The sequence below is a fragment of the Heterodontus francisci genome, chromosome 37, assembly GCF_036365525.1.
Source record: "Heterodontus francisci isolate sHetFra1 chromosome 37, sHetFra1.hap1, whole genome shotgun sequence".
Classification (NCBI taxonomy): Eukaryota; Metazoa; Chordata; class Chondrichthyes; order Heterodontiformes; family Heterodontidae; genus Heterodontus; species Heterodontus francisci.
Genome location: NC_090407.1, coordinates 11440817 through 11457874, shown reverse-complemented (window position 1 = coordinate 11457874; position 17058 = coordinate 11440817). Strand labels below are relative to the sequence as shown.

The following is a 17058-nucleotide window of genomic DNA, read 5'->3' as shown; positions in this document are numbered from 1 at the left end:
TGAGGGAGTGCTGCACTGTCAGAGGTGCCGTCTGTCGGTTGAGACGTTAAACTGAGGTCCTGTCTGCCCTCTCAGGTGGATGTAAAAGAATCCATGGCACCATTTGAAAGAAGATCAGAGGAGTTCTTCCTGGTGTCCTGGCCAATATTTATCCCTCAATCAACATCACAAAAACAGATTCTCTAGTCATGAACACATTGCTGTTCGTGGGAGCTTGCTGTGCACAAATTGGCTGCTGCATTTCCTACATTACAATGGTGACTACACTTTCAAAGTACCTTATTGGCTATAAAGTGCTTTGCGATGTCCTGTGGCCGTGAAAGGCTCTATATAAATGCAAGTCTATCTTTCTTTTGACAGGTGCGAATCTTCTTCCATTGGCACAAAAGCAACACGATTCACGCATGTGGCAATCCGTCTGCCTAGTCTAAACGCACCGCCTAGCAGGGATTTTCCTGGGAGCAGCTCCTCTCCGACGCCATAACTTTGCCAGAAGTGTGACAGAAACCCCAGTAGTTGGTGCTCGGGCATGAATTTAGCTGAAAGATGAGCAAGAGCACACATAGGCCTGATGGCCAATTTCCCATCCTCGGTAAATAAACATAAATAAAGGAACAAAGCTTTCAATCAGGAGCCACTGGTCAGGAACAGGCACCAATCCATGTACCCAGAAGTGAAAGTTCACTGGGACCACTTCTTCCTCTTTAAAATATTTATAAAAGAGCAATTTCCAAAGTGGCGAGCTTTACTTTGTTTTTAACTGCACATTTTAAACATGGTCTACATATAAACATTCAACTGGATCAACTGTATTTGTTATCTTGTCAATGTAACATATATTGTGATTTGGATGCCACAGCTCACATTCTGTGTCATTATATGCCCATCAAATTGTGCATTGTTGCTCTCCTACTTCATCCCCAGCACAGCTCAGAATTCAAGGGCAAAGGCTGGGAATAATGCAAAAGGACTACAGAGGAAATCATGGTAAGCAAATCTAAAAGTAAACACACCTTTCCTGGATTTTGAAAATTCCACTGCTCGATAGAACATAGCCTGTACTGTTTGATTCAATAGTTGCTTCTTATTTTCCTTCTGCAGTTTTACTGCTCTTGTCTCCACCTTGCCCTCCCAAGTTGCAGTACTGTCGGTGCATACATTGGCTAATTCTGGTAAACACTGGTTCCTTTGCACTCCAGTGCAGTCACTTGCCCGACTGTTGCTTACCCTCGTGTTATCAGTCACATAAATTATTTCTTTGGATGGCACATCTTGAACATCCTCACTGAGGGTCCCTTCATCTGCGATTGTTCTGAAAGCAAAGTCATATCGTTTGACTACCTTCAATTCATTCTCACTCTGTTTGACTGGATTGTAAGGATTCATTCTGGGAACTTGCAGAATCACATGGTACTGTTGCAGCCTCTCTAAATGTTTCCTCTGATGTTTCCTCTTTGTTTTGTTTGATTTTTCTTCAGGTTTAAATTTTTAATATCAACCTCTTCTTCTGCAGCCTCATCCTCGTCCCCAGTGAGAAGATCGGCTTCGTTCAAGGAAGGCAATGGCTGGCTAGTAAACAGACAACATCGGACACTTGGTATATTTTATAGAAAAGAACTTGTCAATTAACATATTGGTATTCATTTCATTCTGCTTTGCCTCAGTTGGTGGCACCCTCACATCTGGGTCAGAATGCTGTTGTTTGAAGTCCCACTCTGGAATCTTGTGTAATCTAGGTTGACACTCCAGTACACTACTGAGGAAGTGCTGCACTGTCAGAGGTGCCATTAAACTGAGGACCCATGTGTCTTTTCAGTTGGACATAAAAAACCCCATGGCGCTATGCAAAGTAAAACATGAGGTTCTCCCGGTGTTCTGGTCAATATTTATCCGTTAATCAATTACAATAAAACAGATTATCTGGTCATTTATCTTACCATTGTTTGTGGGATCTTTCTGTGTCCACGTTACCTATATTGCAACAGTGGCCAGATTTCAAAAATAATTAATTGGTTGCGCAGTGCTTTGGGATATCCTAAGATTGTGAAAGGCATCATATAAATGCAGGTTCTGCTTCATTCTTTCCACAGCCTGCAGTTAATTACTTTATTTAGTTAATTGAGTTCATTTCTTCCCTTATCCTTTCTTGGAGCTTCCTGTGCCACTCCTAACCACGTGACCTGCTTCAGTGTTGCTGCGAGAAAAAAACGCTAGAAACCAGGATGAATGTTTCTCTCGCTTTCCATCCTTCCTTGAGGAAAGTATCAGACCTTTGCTTGCACGTCCCCACAATAGGACAATTGAAATGAGTAACTCATTAGTAACATGGTTCCCCAACACACTATGACCTAGAAATTTAACTCTAGAGACCTCGTTTCTAGGTCACAAAGCAGTATCTGTAAGCCCCCAATATGGCAGCCAGGAATCACACACTCATTATGAGCCTGTACTGCACCACCTGCCACATTGATGTAGGTAAAAAAAAGGTGGGCACTCAGGACCCATACCTGAAACAGATATTAGGCCACTTATTTGGATATGCAAAGGAAACCCCATCCCCATCCACAACCTCAACCAACCCCCCGAATTCACGTTCTCTGGATTATCAGTCTGGATTTCTGGATTACTAGTCCAGTAACAATCTTTCACATCAACCTGGGTAGGCAGACAGTGCCTCAGTTTAATATCAGATATTAAATATCCAAAAGATGGCACCTTTGACACTGCAGCGTCAGCCTTGACTTTGTGCATGAGTCTCTAGAGTGGGACTTGAAGCCACAACCTAGTGAGGTCAGGGACTGGAGTGCTACCCACTGAGTCACAACGAGCACATACTTAATTGTAGGTACAAAAAACACATTGCAATGTTCGAGATTCATTCTGAAGAAACCAAAAAAGTTGTGGAGTGTTTGAAACACATTGAAAGACTAAGGATGACAATTTCACATGAATTACAACCCAAGGTTAACCAACAGCAGAGCTTTTGATGTCTCTTTAAGTCCAACAAATTAATACAGTGAGCATAACTCTGCATAAACTACTTAACACACTTGCTAACTAAACCGTCCCATCCAATGCATAGAGCATTTCAAAGTACTTACAACAATCGTAGCTTGACAAATATATCAGGAAATATAGTACGTATTCTGCTCACACGCTAGATATTTGTTTGGCAAATTGATGAGGATTGGTCATTTCCCCTAGCACCGTAAACAACTGCTGTTACCAGGCAACAGCTGCTGGTTAGCTAAAGGTAATTGTAATTGCAGTACCAGCTCCTGAATACCTATCTAATCACAAGTCTTTGTGAAGAAGATTAACGTGTTCCTCAAAAATTAGCCATTTGAACTGTAAATGGTTATCCTATTTTACTCAGCTACTGATGGGGGAACACTTGTATCAATTAGATGTTGAATACAACAATTAAATATAATTATTTAAGACTTCAAAAAAAGAGTTGAAAAGCATTACTATTAGGAACTATTCCTAGATATTCAAGGGTGCCCTATCCAGTTTATCAGGTGCAGGACAGGTGGCCGAGCATCCAATATGGCTGGCATGTACACACTAAGGGCTGGATTTCATTGTCTCGCTGCTGGGAGCAGCGGCAGGTGCAGAAAATGGCAGCCGCCCCGCACGGGACCTGCACACTGGAACGCCATCGCGATTACACAGCGGGCAGCCACTTACCATATTGATGGTGGTCGCCCCCACCAAATCACGTGTTGGGGTGGTATTGGCGACGTCGTTCATGGCGTCACATGATGCAGGAGCAGGTACTAGCGCCATTTTTAAAAGGCTGCCAGCCCTGCAAACTGTGCAAGATAATGCAGAGTTGACCCCCTTCCCCCCACCTTCCCCATACAAATCATGCAGAGTTCACCCCTTCCCCCCACCTTCCCCATACAAATCATGCAGAGTTCACCCCTTCCCCCCCACCTTCCCAATACAAATCATGCAGAGTTGACCCCTTCCCCTCACCTTCCCCATACAAATCATGCAGAGTTCACCCCTTCCTCCCCACCCTCCCAATACAAATCATGCAGAGTTGACCCCTTCCCCCCGCCTTCCCCATACAAATCATGCAGAGTTCACCCCTTCACCCCGTCACCCCACCTTCCCCATACAATCATGCAGAGTTGACCCCTTCCCCCCACCTTCCCCATACAAATCATGCAGAGTTCACCCCTTCCCCCCCACCTTCCCCATACAAATCATGCAGAGTTGACCCCTTCCCCCCACCTTCCCCATACAAATCATGCAGAGTTCACCCCTTCACCCCACCTTCCCCATACAAATCACGCAGAGTTGACCCCTTCCCCCCCACCTTCCCCATACAAATCATGCAGAGTTGACCCCTTCCCCCCCACCTTCCCCATACAAATCATGCAGAGTTCACCCCTTCCCCCCCACCTTCCCAATACAAATCATGCAGAGTTGACCCCTTCCCCATACAAATCATGCAGAGTTGACCCCCTTCCCCCCACCTTCCCCAATACAAATCATGCAGAGTTGACCCCTTCCCCATACAAATCATGCAGAGTTGACCCCCTTCCCCCCACCTTCCCCAATACAAATCATGCAGAGTTGACCCCTTCACCCCACCTTCCCCATACAAATCATGCAGAGTTGACCCCTTCCCCCCACCTTCCCCATACAAATCATGCAGTTCACCCCTTCACCCCACCTTCCCTATACAAATCATGCAGAGTTGACCCCTTCCCCCCACCTTCCCCATACAAATCATGCAGAGTTGACCCCCTTCCCCCCACCTTCCCCAATACAAATCATGCAGAGTTGACCCCTTCCCCCCACCTTCCCCATACAAATCATGCAGTTCACCCCTTCACCCCACCTTCCCCATACAAATCATGCAGAGTTGACCCCTTCCCCCCACCTTCCCCATACAAATCATGCAGAGTTGACCCCTTCCCCCCACCTTCCCCATACAAATCATGCAGAGTTCACCCCTTCACCCCACCGTCCCCATACAAATCATGCAGAGTTGACCCCTTCCCCCCACCTTCCCCATACAAATCATGGAGTTGACCCCTTCCCCCCACCTTCCCCATACAAATCATGCAGAGTTCACCCCTTCCCCCACTTCCCAATACAAATCATGCAGAGTTCACCCCTTCCCCCCCCCCCCCACCTTCCCAATACAAATCATGCGGAGTTGACCCCCTCCTGGGAAAGTGAAGGTGTGTGAGTGCCACACGACGAGCTCAAGATTGGGAACTGAAGGTAAGATTGTGGCGAATTAAATTTAAATTTATTCAGAGAGGTACTTTAAATATGTAAAGTTAGGGTCCTGTCACAGAGTGATGGAGGTGCTGCCATGGCACCTTGCCGCTGCCGGGATGATCCGGCCCGGCAATTTCACACTTGGGCTCCGTAGCGGCCGCTCCCACTCCAATTCTCCTGACCCACCTCCCGCCATGAAACATGACATCGGGCTGAGGATTAAATCCACCCCTAAAAGCCAGAAGCGTGCCACCCATTATATTGGATCGGGTTGCTCTGTAGGGCTCCAGGATGCATGGCAGAACAATTAAAATAGCTAATTAAAATATTTAGATAAGGGTCCTACACCTGTTGTAGGACGCCTTTCTGATCTTGGGTGACCCCAGTCCTTGATCGTCATGGGATGAACTAGGGTGCAATTCCAGTGGGAGGGGAGCCCAATTGAAGGTCCAGGAAAAATTGTGTTGCAGGGAGGGGCAGCTGTAGGTACCAAGTTCTTTGTGAAGCAGTAATACATTGAGGGGTTAACACACTATGAGATCACAGCTCTGAGAGTTTACAGATAACACCCACAGGTCAGATTTAAATTTAATCATTCAATAAATGGCACATGAGGGTTAATTTCCAATGTCAGCAGGACGGCCATGATCGAAGGGAGTCTGGGTGGAGGACAGGGTTACAATCAGCTGTAGAGATTAACAGGTATATAAATGTTCAATCTCATTGTTCCTGTTTCATCATTTTCTATGTAATAAGGATAATACTACAAGGCTCCACTGATGGTGCAGAAGCTTGCTAGATGCAAGCAGAGTTCAGGGATCAGAGATTAAAGTGTTATCGCTCTATCTCTCACCCACGCTCAGTTCTGAACAAACTCTTCATCGGCATGACCTCCCCTCTACATACCACATTATTAGCTTTAATTGAGTGCTGATTTGCACTAAACATACAGTCATCTTTTAGGGGAATTTCCTTCAGCACATTCACTGAGCAAAACCAAGGCTTCACTTTACTCATCTTAACAGGCTCCTCACATGTTTCACTTCTCTGCCATGTATTAGCTAATATTCCTGTTCAAATGGGGGTATAGCTACACAATTGTATGCTAATTACAAGATGGTCATCTCCAGAGTAATATATTGAGCAGGATTTTATCCTGGCCTTGGAGATGGCAATGGAGGTGCGGGGGGGGGGTGGTGGGCACACAAAATGGCAAGGCGTGGCATACAAGAGCAGGTCAGAGGCTCGGAATCCTGAGACGAGTAACTCACCTCCTGACTCCCCAAAGCCTGTCCACCATCTACAAGGCACAAGTCAGGAGTGTGATGGAATACTCTCCACTTGCCTGGTTGGGTGCAGCTCCAACAACACTCAAGAAGCTCGACACCATCCAGGACAAAGCAGCCCGCTTGATTGGCACCCCATCTACAAACATTCACTCCCTCCACCACCGACACACAGAGACAGCAGTGTGTACCATCTACAAGATGCACTGCAGCAACGCACCAAGCTTCCTTAGACAGCACCTTCCAAAGCTGCGACCTCTACCACCTAGAAGGACAAGGGCAGCTGATGCATGGAAACACCACCACCTGCAAGTTCCCCTCCAAGTCACACACCATCCTGACTTGGAACTATATCGTCGTTCCTTCACTTTCGCTGGATCAAAATCCTGGAACTCCCTTCCTAACAGCACTGTGGGTGTACCTACCCCACATGCACTGCAGGGGTTCAAGAAGGCAGCTCATCACCACCTTCTCAAAGACAATTCAGGATGGGCAATAAATGCTGGCCTAGCCAGCGTCGCCCACATCCCAGGAATGAATAAACGAAAATGCCCAATGTTGCCCAGCCCCCTGCCATTTTGTCTGGGGCGGGGGAGGCCGAGGAAGGCATTCCTGCCCCTGGCCAATTGAGGACCTTAAGTTGCCTGGTGGCACTGCCGGTACTGCAGAGCTGCCAACCTTCCAAATGGCCGGTAGCTCTGAAGGTGGAAGCTCGTCCCTTAAAGAGTCGGCATCCCCGATGCCGGGCAGTTAATTAGCTGCCTGCCGTGAAATTGTAATGCAGGTCTGCCGGAGGGCCAAGGCACGGTCTCCCCCCACCTTCCAACCAGACGCCAGGGCCCCTGTCATTGGGATAAAATCCCTGTCATTGCTTCTAGAATGAGAAAGGTAACAGGTTTCTACTTAAAAAATCAATGGACCTTTATTTTCACTCAGAATGGCTGGGAATTGCAGATTAAGTTTTGTTTCCCTGGCATCTTCTTTATAAAGTAAGGATAATAAAGTAACCAGATTTCTGGAGATTTCAGTAGGTTCTGGAACATTTCTGTCACTTGCCCATTGACCAAATGAAAATGCAGCCATAACCTCGTTCATTAGTTGACTAGAAATAGTGGGGGCCACCTGATCAAACTGAGAACGTAGAGAATGAGGTTGGATATTGTGGAGGCATGATGGGTCCGTCAGGGTTACCCACCCACACACGGTAGATAGTCAGTCGATCAAGCTCATTAAGAGCTTAATTAAGGCCAATTAAAGGAGGCTGACTGAAATTTTCCAATTGGCCCCCAGGTTTCTGCAGGCGGCGGGGGCCTAAAGTGCGCACCAAGCAGTAGGCCGGGGGCCAGTGCTCCTGGCAGGCCTAGAGGCACTCCCTGCCTGCCTGGGTGCAGGAGCAGCTACAGGCCACCCTGTAGAGGGGCTCCCCCCCCGCAACCCAATCCCCCACAGTCATGGCCTGGCTGCTGAATCTATTTTTTAATTAAGGATTTTAAAATGTTGGAGAAAGGGTGTCTCCATCTTAAAGCACCCTCTCTCTCACTTATCTTTCAAGATGGAAAGTCTCTGATTTCCCCTGCAGCTTTAAGAGCCTGCCTGCTGTCAATAATTTCCCACCCTGGGGAAAATCACAGGTGATTGACCCCTGTTTCCAGGCGCAGAGGGAAAATCCAGCTGCAATGACAGTCGGAGTTGGGATTAGGGGGGGCTAACAACAGGTCAAGTCACAAGAGATAACATTGGAAGTTGAACAGGATGGGAATGGCTAACATTAAGTACGAGGTGAGTTGTCTTTCACGTGTAGATTCATGAAATCTTCATTGGATCATTTCCGCCAAATTTTGCTCATTCCAATACTGGATTCAGTTTCCCTGGGTCAGTGCCAACACAATGTGAAAACAGCATAACTTCCTGAAGAGAGGATTTCTGTAGTGAACTCAACTAAAATTGAGTTTCAAAGGGAGCAAATAGCTGCTGGTTGCCATTTTGATTGGGGATTTAAACATCAAAAGAATCAGATAAGAAACCTTTCTTTCGAAGAAATTCCTTGATGAGTAACACTGAGCTACACAACTCATTCACAGCACCACATGTCAGCGATTGCAATAAAGCATTCAGACTCTGGGGCTAGAATTTTTTAAAAGAGACCAAAAGTGGGACGAGGCCTCAGGCGAGCGGGCAACAGGACGCTGGGCTGCTTTTTACTGGCGATGGCCAATTTACAGGCCGCTGCCGGGACTGCCAACCAATGGAGGATGGTAGCCTACCTCCCAGAGCTGCTGGCTCAACCAGAGGGCTGGCAGCTCGGCAGCAATCCAACAGAGGTGGACGCTGCTGAGGCTGCACGGAGAAGAGGCCAGGCAGGCCGATGCCAGCGATGGGGGGGTGGGGAAGGGTGGGGAGGGGTGGACCCTCCAGCAGTGATGTCATAGCACGGGGATGGCCATTGCTGCAAGGCGCCCCTCCATGGACCATGGAGCGAACATAAGGAAGGGCTCCCCCCCAGGAACCTGCTTGAAGGCTTCTAGGGTTTACATGGTCATGGCCCCCCAATCCCCATCCCACTGATGTTGGTAAAATGCTGGCAGGGGGGAAACGTGGCCAATAATTAGCCAATTAATTGGCCATTGCCTTCAGTCGGCAGACGACTACGTCGCTGAGGTTCCCGTTTCTGGTAACATCCTATGGCGGCAGTAAGAATTCAGGCTCCCCCCCCACAACACCTTCCACTGCCAGTTTACCAGCCCTCCCAACTCAGCCCATCTCCACGGGGCTGGTAAAATTCAGCTCGGGATCTGAGCCCAGAGTGGCAAGAAACAGAAGTTTAAATTTAAACTTGCCAAATCAAAAAAATAGGCAGCTGCCAGGAAATGTGTTAATGACTGGTCCTTTAATGGTCTTCATGTTGGATCTTTAATTAGGGTCCTTACAATTTCCAGGTATCGATTTTAATTCTATAAAGGGTTCTCCGCTCCACCACGTCCATCAGAACCTACTGCTTTTCTTTGAGCAAACTGGTTTAACCAGTGCTGAAAATATACTTTTACTCCCAGACATCAGGTGGGGGTACACTGGCATTGTGTGATACCGCTTGGAGCTCACTGGCTCAATACTACAGGCACTGAAATGATTTCAGCACATTGATAAGCTCACCTCAGTCTCCATTTCCTTAATATGGGTGGCCTCTATTCCTACTGGACCCCAATCATCACAAACACACATTTACTTGCAAGTTGCCCACGCCTTTAATAATACCTGGATCACATCCCCTCTATGTTTCCCAGCACATCAGCAAGTAAGGTGGTGGGAGGGAGGGGGGTGGGGAGAACATTTAGATGAGGGTGTAACCTTTCTATGATGTACTTTAAAACCAAAAGCTCACCACTTCTAAATAATCAATGTTGCATTTAACTTTAAAAAAGGGAATCCTACTTTAATATTTTCAATATATTTCGAATAAATTGGATGAATTATTGCTTCCGGTGCAGTCAGAAGTGCAGAACAGGAAGTCAGGCAAGAAGGTAGTGCGCTCTGCACAATTTTGCATCCTTTAAAACTAATAAATTCCATCCATAGAGCTATAGAGTTCACATCCTAATTCCCATTAGTGCACCTGTCACTCAGAACTCTGAGTGCTATTTCATCAGGTCTACTTTGCTGCCATTTCCCCACAAACAGTCTTCATTGTTGCAAGCTGTTGGGACCAAGCACCAAACTCCCAGTAATTATGCCTATTGGACTGAACTAAATCTCAGTCTCAAACCCAAAAACATGAAAGCAGAAAGTGAAGGGACATGAAGTTCGCCAAAAGTTGCAATGTGTTTTTAAGTAACTATACACTGTGATTACGCTCACAAAACTGTAGTGATTTGTTTCATCCTTGTCAGGATTTTTTTTTATAATTAGAAAACCAAGTACCTCAGTCAAGTGCCAATTTGCCTAGACAGTGAGTCCTGATAGGGTATTCAACTGGGGAGGGCATCGCATCCAAGCATAATCCTGTCTGACTGAGCCTCCGCCCATGTACTCTATCCAGACACAGTAACTGGATATCAATCAGGACTCAAAACTCTGGCTCTGCACCACGCCCACAGTTCCGCTCTACCTCAGTGACACTGAGAACAAGGCACATTATACAACTACCCCGTCTTGAGATCAGCTAATGGAGCATAGACCAAGGGTCAAACTTAGAATCTTCAGGTCTCTATGCTCAGCACCGTGCCGTGTTATCATTGACTGTTGGGGGAGCTCTCCTCTAAGATTTAACTCAATAACCTCACTGTACTATGTTCATGCTGTACCCCATTGAATAAATATTGTTTGTATAAAGACTTCAATTGGATTTTTATAGCGCCTTATCACATCTCTCAGGACATTCCAAAGTCCTTTGCATTCAATTACTTCCACGTGCAGTGACTGTTGCTATGTTAAACAAACATAGCTATCATTTTACACACAAGCAGCATTGAGATTAATGACTTATTTTTACACAGTGACTGTAATGTCTCATCCAAACGGTGGCACCTCCAACTGTGCAGCTCCCCATCAGTCCTGCAGTGACCGGGCAGCCTTGATTTATATGCCCAGGTTCTAGAATAGGGTTGGAACCCACATTCTAATGCCTCAGAGATGAGAGTTAACAACGAAACCGGGCTGACACTTGTTGTGAAATTGTTTTCTATTCCAGTATCAAGTGCAATCAATTACATACCTTATACACAAAAGGGATAAGAAAACACAGTAAGGGAGACACGACAGCCGGCACCTCCAGGCACTGGAGAAATACCACCAATGTTGTCTGTACAAATTTCTTCACATTCGTTGGCAGGATAGGCGGTCTAATGTCAGCATCCTCTCCCAAGCCAACATTCCCAGCACTGAGGTGCAAATCACCCAAAACCAACTTCCCTGGGCAAGGCCACGTCACCCACATGCCTGACACCAGGCTCCTGAAGTAACTGCTCTTCTCTGAGCTTCGCTGCAGCAAAAGACTCCCAGGAGGACAGAGGAAACGTTTTAGGGACAGTCTCAGAGCATCCCTGAAGAAGTCCAACATACTCACCGACTCAAGGGAGTCCCCGTCCCTCGACCGCTCAAAGTGGAGAAGGTGCATTCGGGAAGGTAGTGAGCACCTCGTTAGATTTCGATGGGAGCACACGGAGGTCAAGTCCAGGCAGTAGAAGGAATGCACAGCCCCCCCACCCAAGTAACTCAAACTAAAGCAAAATACTGCGGACGCTGGAAATCTGAATCAAAAACAGAAAATGCTGCACATACTCAGCAGGTGAGGCAGCATCTGTGGAGAGAATAACAGAATCAACGTTTCAGCTATGATGACCTTTCATCAATATGGAGCTCTGCACAGTTGCTGCCTGACCTGTTGAGTATTTCCCCCAAGTAACTTGCCCATCCAACTCTTCAAACACCACCTGCCCCACATGTGGTAGAGTCTGCGGCTTGCTCATCGGACGCAGTACGTATGTTAGAACACACTGAACCAAAGTGGAAGCAAATCATCTTCAGTCCCGTGGGACTGCCTAAGAAGAAGAAGGCGATAAAGGCAAGTGCAAAATACTGCAGATTCTGGATGCTTGAAACAAAAATAGAAAATGCTGTAAACACACAGGCAGCATCTGTACTTACTGAGCTGAAATTTGTGCTCCTGTCTAAGGCGGGTTCGGCAGCGTGGAGGGGAATGGAGAATTACCCGAAACCTGGCGTCATGCCACGGTGTCCAGATTATATCACAGGTGGGTAAGTACTATGATAGTATTGACTCCTCAAAGCGATAGCAACGTAATTTAAATGGCTGAAATGCTGTTTAGCATTAATTTGAATGTAATTATTCCCGATCCAACAAATAATTTTGTGGGTGACACGCGGCAATCACGTGCCTTCAGATTTGCAACTGGGAAAAGCTGACGGCATTGCGGCAAGAGGCCTCAGTGCCACAATAGGGAAGGTAACCTGACCATAGCAGCATAGGGCAAGTTGGGGGGTTACAGCAGCCATTGCTGCTATGCTGAATATTCAAGGGGGTTCTGTGTACTGAGGGATCTCTGAAAGGGGGATGTGTGCACCTGGGGTGCTCTGCAATGCAGATATGTGTACCAGGGCTGGTATCGGGAGTGCTCCGCAAGGGTAGAGGTTGTGTCTGTGTTGGATGGGGGTGGGGGGGTGGGGGTGTTGCCATTAGAGGGTATCATAAATGATGTTGTAAAGTGTGTGATGTGCGGGAAAGATGGTAGACTAACATTAACCTTTACTCTTGAGGAACATCAGGCATCCAGATGAACATTGACAAAGATATTTGGCTAGACAGCCTCATCTTTGCATCAGAAGAGAGCCAAAGGCCCCAGGACACCTACCATGGGTCTTATTCACCCTGTGTTTCTGGATCCCCTTGGTGTGGTGAGGCACCTCCAACAGAGGCGGACCCAAGAGGCAGCTGTGTCTGACCCTGAAGCTCCAAGACGTGAACAGCAGCAGCTGCAAAGGCCAAGAAGGGCCCAAGTACACCAGAGAATTTACAGGACTCGCATCACCTACCTTCATATGTCCAAGCGACACTGTTAGTGAAGACTGCATAGGCTAGGGTTGTTTTCCTTAGAGCAGAGTAGGCTGAGGGGGGACCTGATTGAGGTATACAAAATTATGAGGGGCATAGATAGGGTAGAAAGGAAGAAACTTTTTCCCTGAACGGAGGTGTCAATAATCAGGGGGCGTAGATTTAAGGTAAGGGGCAGGAGGTTTAGAGGGAATTTGAGGAAACAATTTTCACCCAGAGGGTGGTTGGAATCTGGAACACACTACCTGAAGGGGTAGTAGAGGCAGGATCCCTCACAACATTTAAGAAGTATTGAGATGAGCACTTGAAATGCCATAGCATACAAGGCTACAGGTAAAATGCTGGAAAATGGAATTAGAATAGATAGGTGCTTAATGGCTGGCACGGACACGATGGGCCGAAGGGCCTGTTTCTGTGCTGTATAACTCTATGTCTCTATGACTACGGCCCTTCAGGGAGTCTGTCACAGACCTATGTGGCCTGTTGCAGGACGTGTTGTGACCAATGGGATTAGGTCCTATGCCTGTGGTCCTGAAGATAACCATGGCACTCCAGGGATCCATCGGGGACGCGTGTGACATATCCGAGGCTGCAGCGCACTGCTGCATCAAGGAGGTGACCAATGCCCCCTGTTCAAGAGGGCCGGTGATTATGTGCGTTACCGGACAGACCCTGACAGTCAGGCCGAGAGGGCCATCGGATTCGGGGCCATCGCTGGAATCCCACAGATGCAAGGTGTGTTAGATTGCACGCATGAGCGTTTCTTACAAGTGTGTGGCCACTTCCCGGGAAGCAGCCACGGCGTCTACATACTTTGACAGTCCCAGGTGCCTCAGCTTTTCGCTCCCCCTGCTCACCTTCAGTGGTGGCTTCTGAGGGACAAGAGCTACCCATTGAAGACAGGGCTTCTGACACCTGTGAAGAACCCTCACAATGCTGTGGGGGAGAGGTATGACGCTTGCCACAGCTCCACCCAAGCGACCATCGAGTAGGCCATTGGGCTACTGAAGATGAGATTCCACTGCCTTGATTGATCTGGTGGAGGCCTGCAGTATGCCCCTGCGAGGGTCTTGTGTCTTCTTGGTGGTCTGCTGTGCTCTGCATAATCTAGCACTTCAGAGGGGGGAGGCTTTACATGAGGAAAATGGGCGTGAGCGACAAACATCCTCCAACGTAGAGGATGCAGTGGAGAGACTGAGCCAAGCAGCTATGGAAGAAGACAACATGGCAATGAAGGCCAGACTTGGTGAGTGATGTGCAAAGGAGGCAAGAGACAACCTCATAACGATCTGCTTTCAGCCACCCTGATGTCTACTCAATAATAATACAATAACGACTGCCCTTCATGCATGTAGTCGTCCACCTCCTTTCCATCTGTGTTACCTGAATCAAGGCCACCTACAACATGTACTAGGGCCCATGGAAGAGCATATGTTGATTACTTCTTCAGTCACATTGCCATGATAATGAGGTCCCTGGTCACATTGGCACTGCTCTAAGGGGTATGTTGGAATTCAGAGGGTCACAATTAAGGCACGGTGGAAGCTGGTTTCCACACAATGAGGGCTAATGATTGGCACAAAAGAGCATTTAATTAAATTGTACATAGATTAGATTAGAGATACAGCACTGAAACAGGCCCTTCGGCCCACCGAGTCTGTGCCGAACATCAACCACCCATTTATACTAATCCTACACTAATCCCATATTCCTACCAAACATCCCCACCTGTCCCTATATTTCCCTACCACCTACCTACACTAGTGACAATTTATAATGGCCAATTTACCTATCAACCTGCAAGTCTTTTGGCTTGTGGGAGGAAACCGGAGCACCCGGAGAAAACCCACGCAGACACAGGGAGAACTTGCAAACTCCACACAGGCAGTACCCGGAATCGAACCCGGGTCCCTGGAGCTGTGAGGCTCCGGTGCTAACCACTGCGCCACTGTGCCGACAACATAACATTGTTGCATCACCCGTACATCCCCATGTGTGTCTGGGTGTTTTTTTATACATTTGCGGGTGCTCCTGCACGATGTAACCCCTGCGCTATCTGGACTAGAAGCAGGCTGCTGATCAGGCTGCCCCTTGGCCTGAGATGACACTGACAGCTATTGGCTGCCTGAGGCCTGGAGGACCCTGGCTGCCTGAGGGTTTCCTGCACTGGTGCAGGATTTTCCTCAGACATCACGGCTGCAGGAGCTGGGCTCACCGGCGGAGGGGCTGAGGAGCCGGTGTCCACACTCGAAATGCCCTGAGGGGAGACCCCAGATGTGGAGTGCAACCTCTCTTCCTCCCTCTCAAGGCTCACTTGAACCTCTGCTCACCAGAGAAAGACTAGGTGCAGGAAAACTCTGCAGACTCCTGGTCCTTCTCTCGTCCTGACACTGCCCATCTGAACTCATGGCCAAGGCAAGGGTTTGCATGTCCTGGCGCATCTGTGGAATGGACTTCCCAAGAGGGTCACCAAACTCTCGATGCAGGAAGTCATGCACTTTTATGGACGTGGCAGCACTCGTGGCGTGGATGGACTCCCCCAGTGGCCGCTCGAGGCCTCTGGCATCTCCGCTGAATGTTGCCTTACTTCTCCCTGCAACTGTAGCTGAAGTGATTTATGACTTTAACCCCCTATAGGGACTAAACCAAATCAGGAGTACATCCCTATAAATCTCCTTTAATCAAGTTCAAACCAGACAAATTCTCAGACACTTATTTGGGTCCAAAAGATTGTACTAGCTTTCCTTCAAAGAAAGAAAACCAACAGAGAATATTACCATCTTTTGGATAGCCTATTTTTATTATTAATGGCTAAGTCATAAATATCCCAGATACTATAAGGGTATGGGAAACTCTCTTCAATAATTATCTCTCCACTTAAAGAGACACAGAGAGGGGGTTCTTGTAGTTGTATACAGAATATTACATGAGGCTATTTATTAACTTTTATAGATTTATTAAAGAATTTAACATGTAATAAACTTCTTGTGGATAAATATATCACAATATCAAATATTACTGAGAGATGTAACACAAATTCTTATTTCTAACATAGAATCCAAAAGTTTAACCTTGCTAATGTTACGGCAAAATTCTTAGAATATCCAGAATATCCATCAAAATTTAAAGTAAACTTAAATCCCCCGAGTAAGGCAAGAAGTGTTGTTTGAGGATACAACACCCTATACTTTGCTTTCAAAGCCTCTCATTTTTATACTATTTCTAAGGTGTTATCTGACATCCAGCATTTATGTGACCTTCCTGTGTTCCTCTTAAAATCCATATTTTTAAGACTGCGTTGGCTGACAACGCAACCACTAGGTGGCGCTGCACTGGTACATGCGCATATACAGCCTGTTCCATTAAAATGTCACAGTCTGCGACGTTCAGGCAGCTGCCAGGACTAAAGATGGTGCTGCTCAAATAATCACAGAAAGGCAACATAACTCATGGCAGCACACAATGGCTGGAGAGAGTGCACGGGGGGGAGAGAGCGGGCGGGGGATGGGGGGGAGAGAGTGGGCAGGGGTGAGTGCGGGCAGTGGGGGGGGGTGACAGCAGGTCGGGGGGGGGAGTGGGTGGGAGGGTGGGGAGGAGGAGAATGCACCCATACCCGCCACCCCCAAGGTCTTCGGTCGCTCTCTCCCCGCTTCCCCCCGCCCCCCCCCTCTCTTTCCATCCGCTCTCTCCCCCACTTCCCCACGTTATGCGATGATGTCATCTGCACATGCACCAACCAGTCCTGGCAATGCGGAATGCCACGCACGTGCAGAGAGCAGGAGCCCGTTTGCGCATGTGCACAGTTTGGCGTAGTCTGATGACGTCAGCAGCCGACTGTGTTGTCAAGAATCACTTTGTATTTTTAATTACCATTTCCACTTAATGTTTTACTGGAATTTGAAGTTGTGAGCATTTATCTGGTCAAAATGTTTATAATTGTGTTTACTTGACCTCTTGTTCCTG

General features: G+C 47.4%; 1 protein-coding gene across 1 annotated transcript in view; it reads right to left on the bottom strand.

Moving 5' to 3' along the window:
• Positions 1-1498: 1498 nt before the first annotated feature.
• Positions 1499-17058, bottom strand: part of LOC137352058 (protein polyglycylase TTLL10-like) — a 367140-nt gene continuing 351580 nt past the window's right edge. The window contains exon 13 of the mRNA XM_068017111.1: positions 1499-1569. Coding sequence (XP_067873212.1) covers positions 1516-1569 — 54 coding nt within the window. The 3' untranslated portion in view covers positions 1499-1515. The remainder of the gene's footprint in view (positions 1570-17058) is intronic.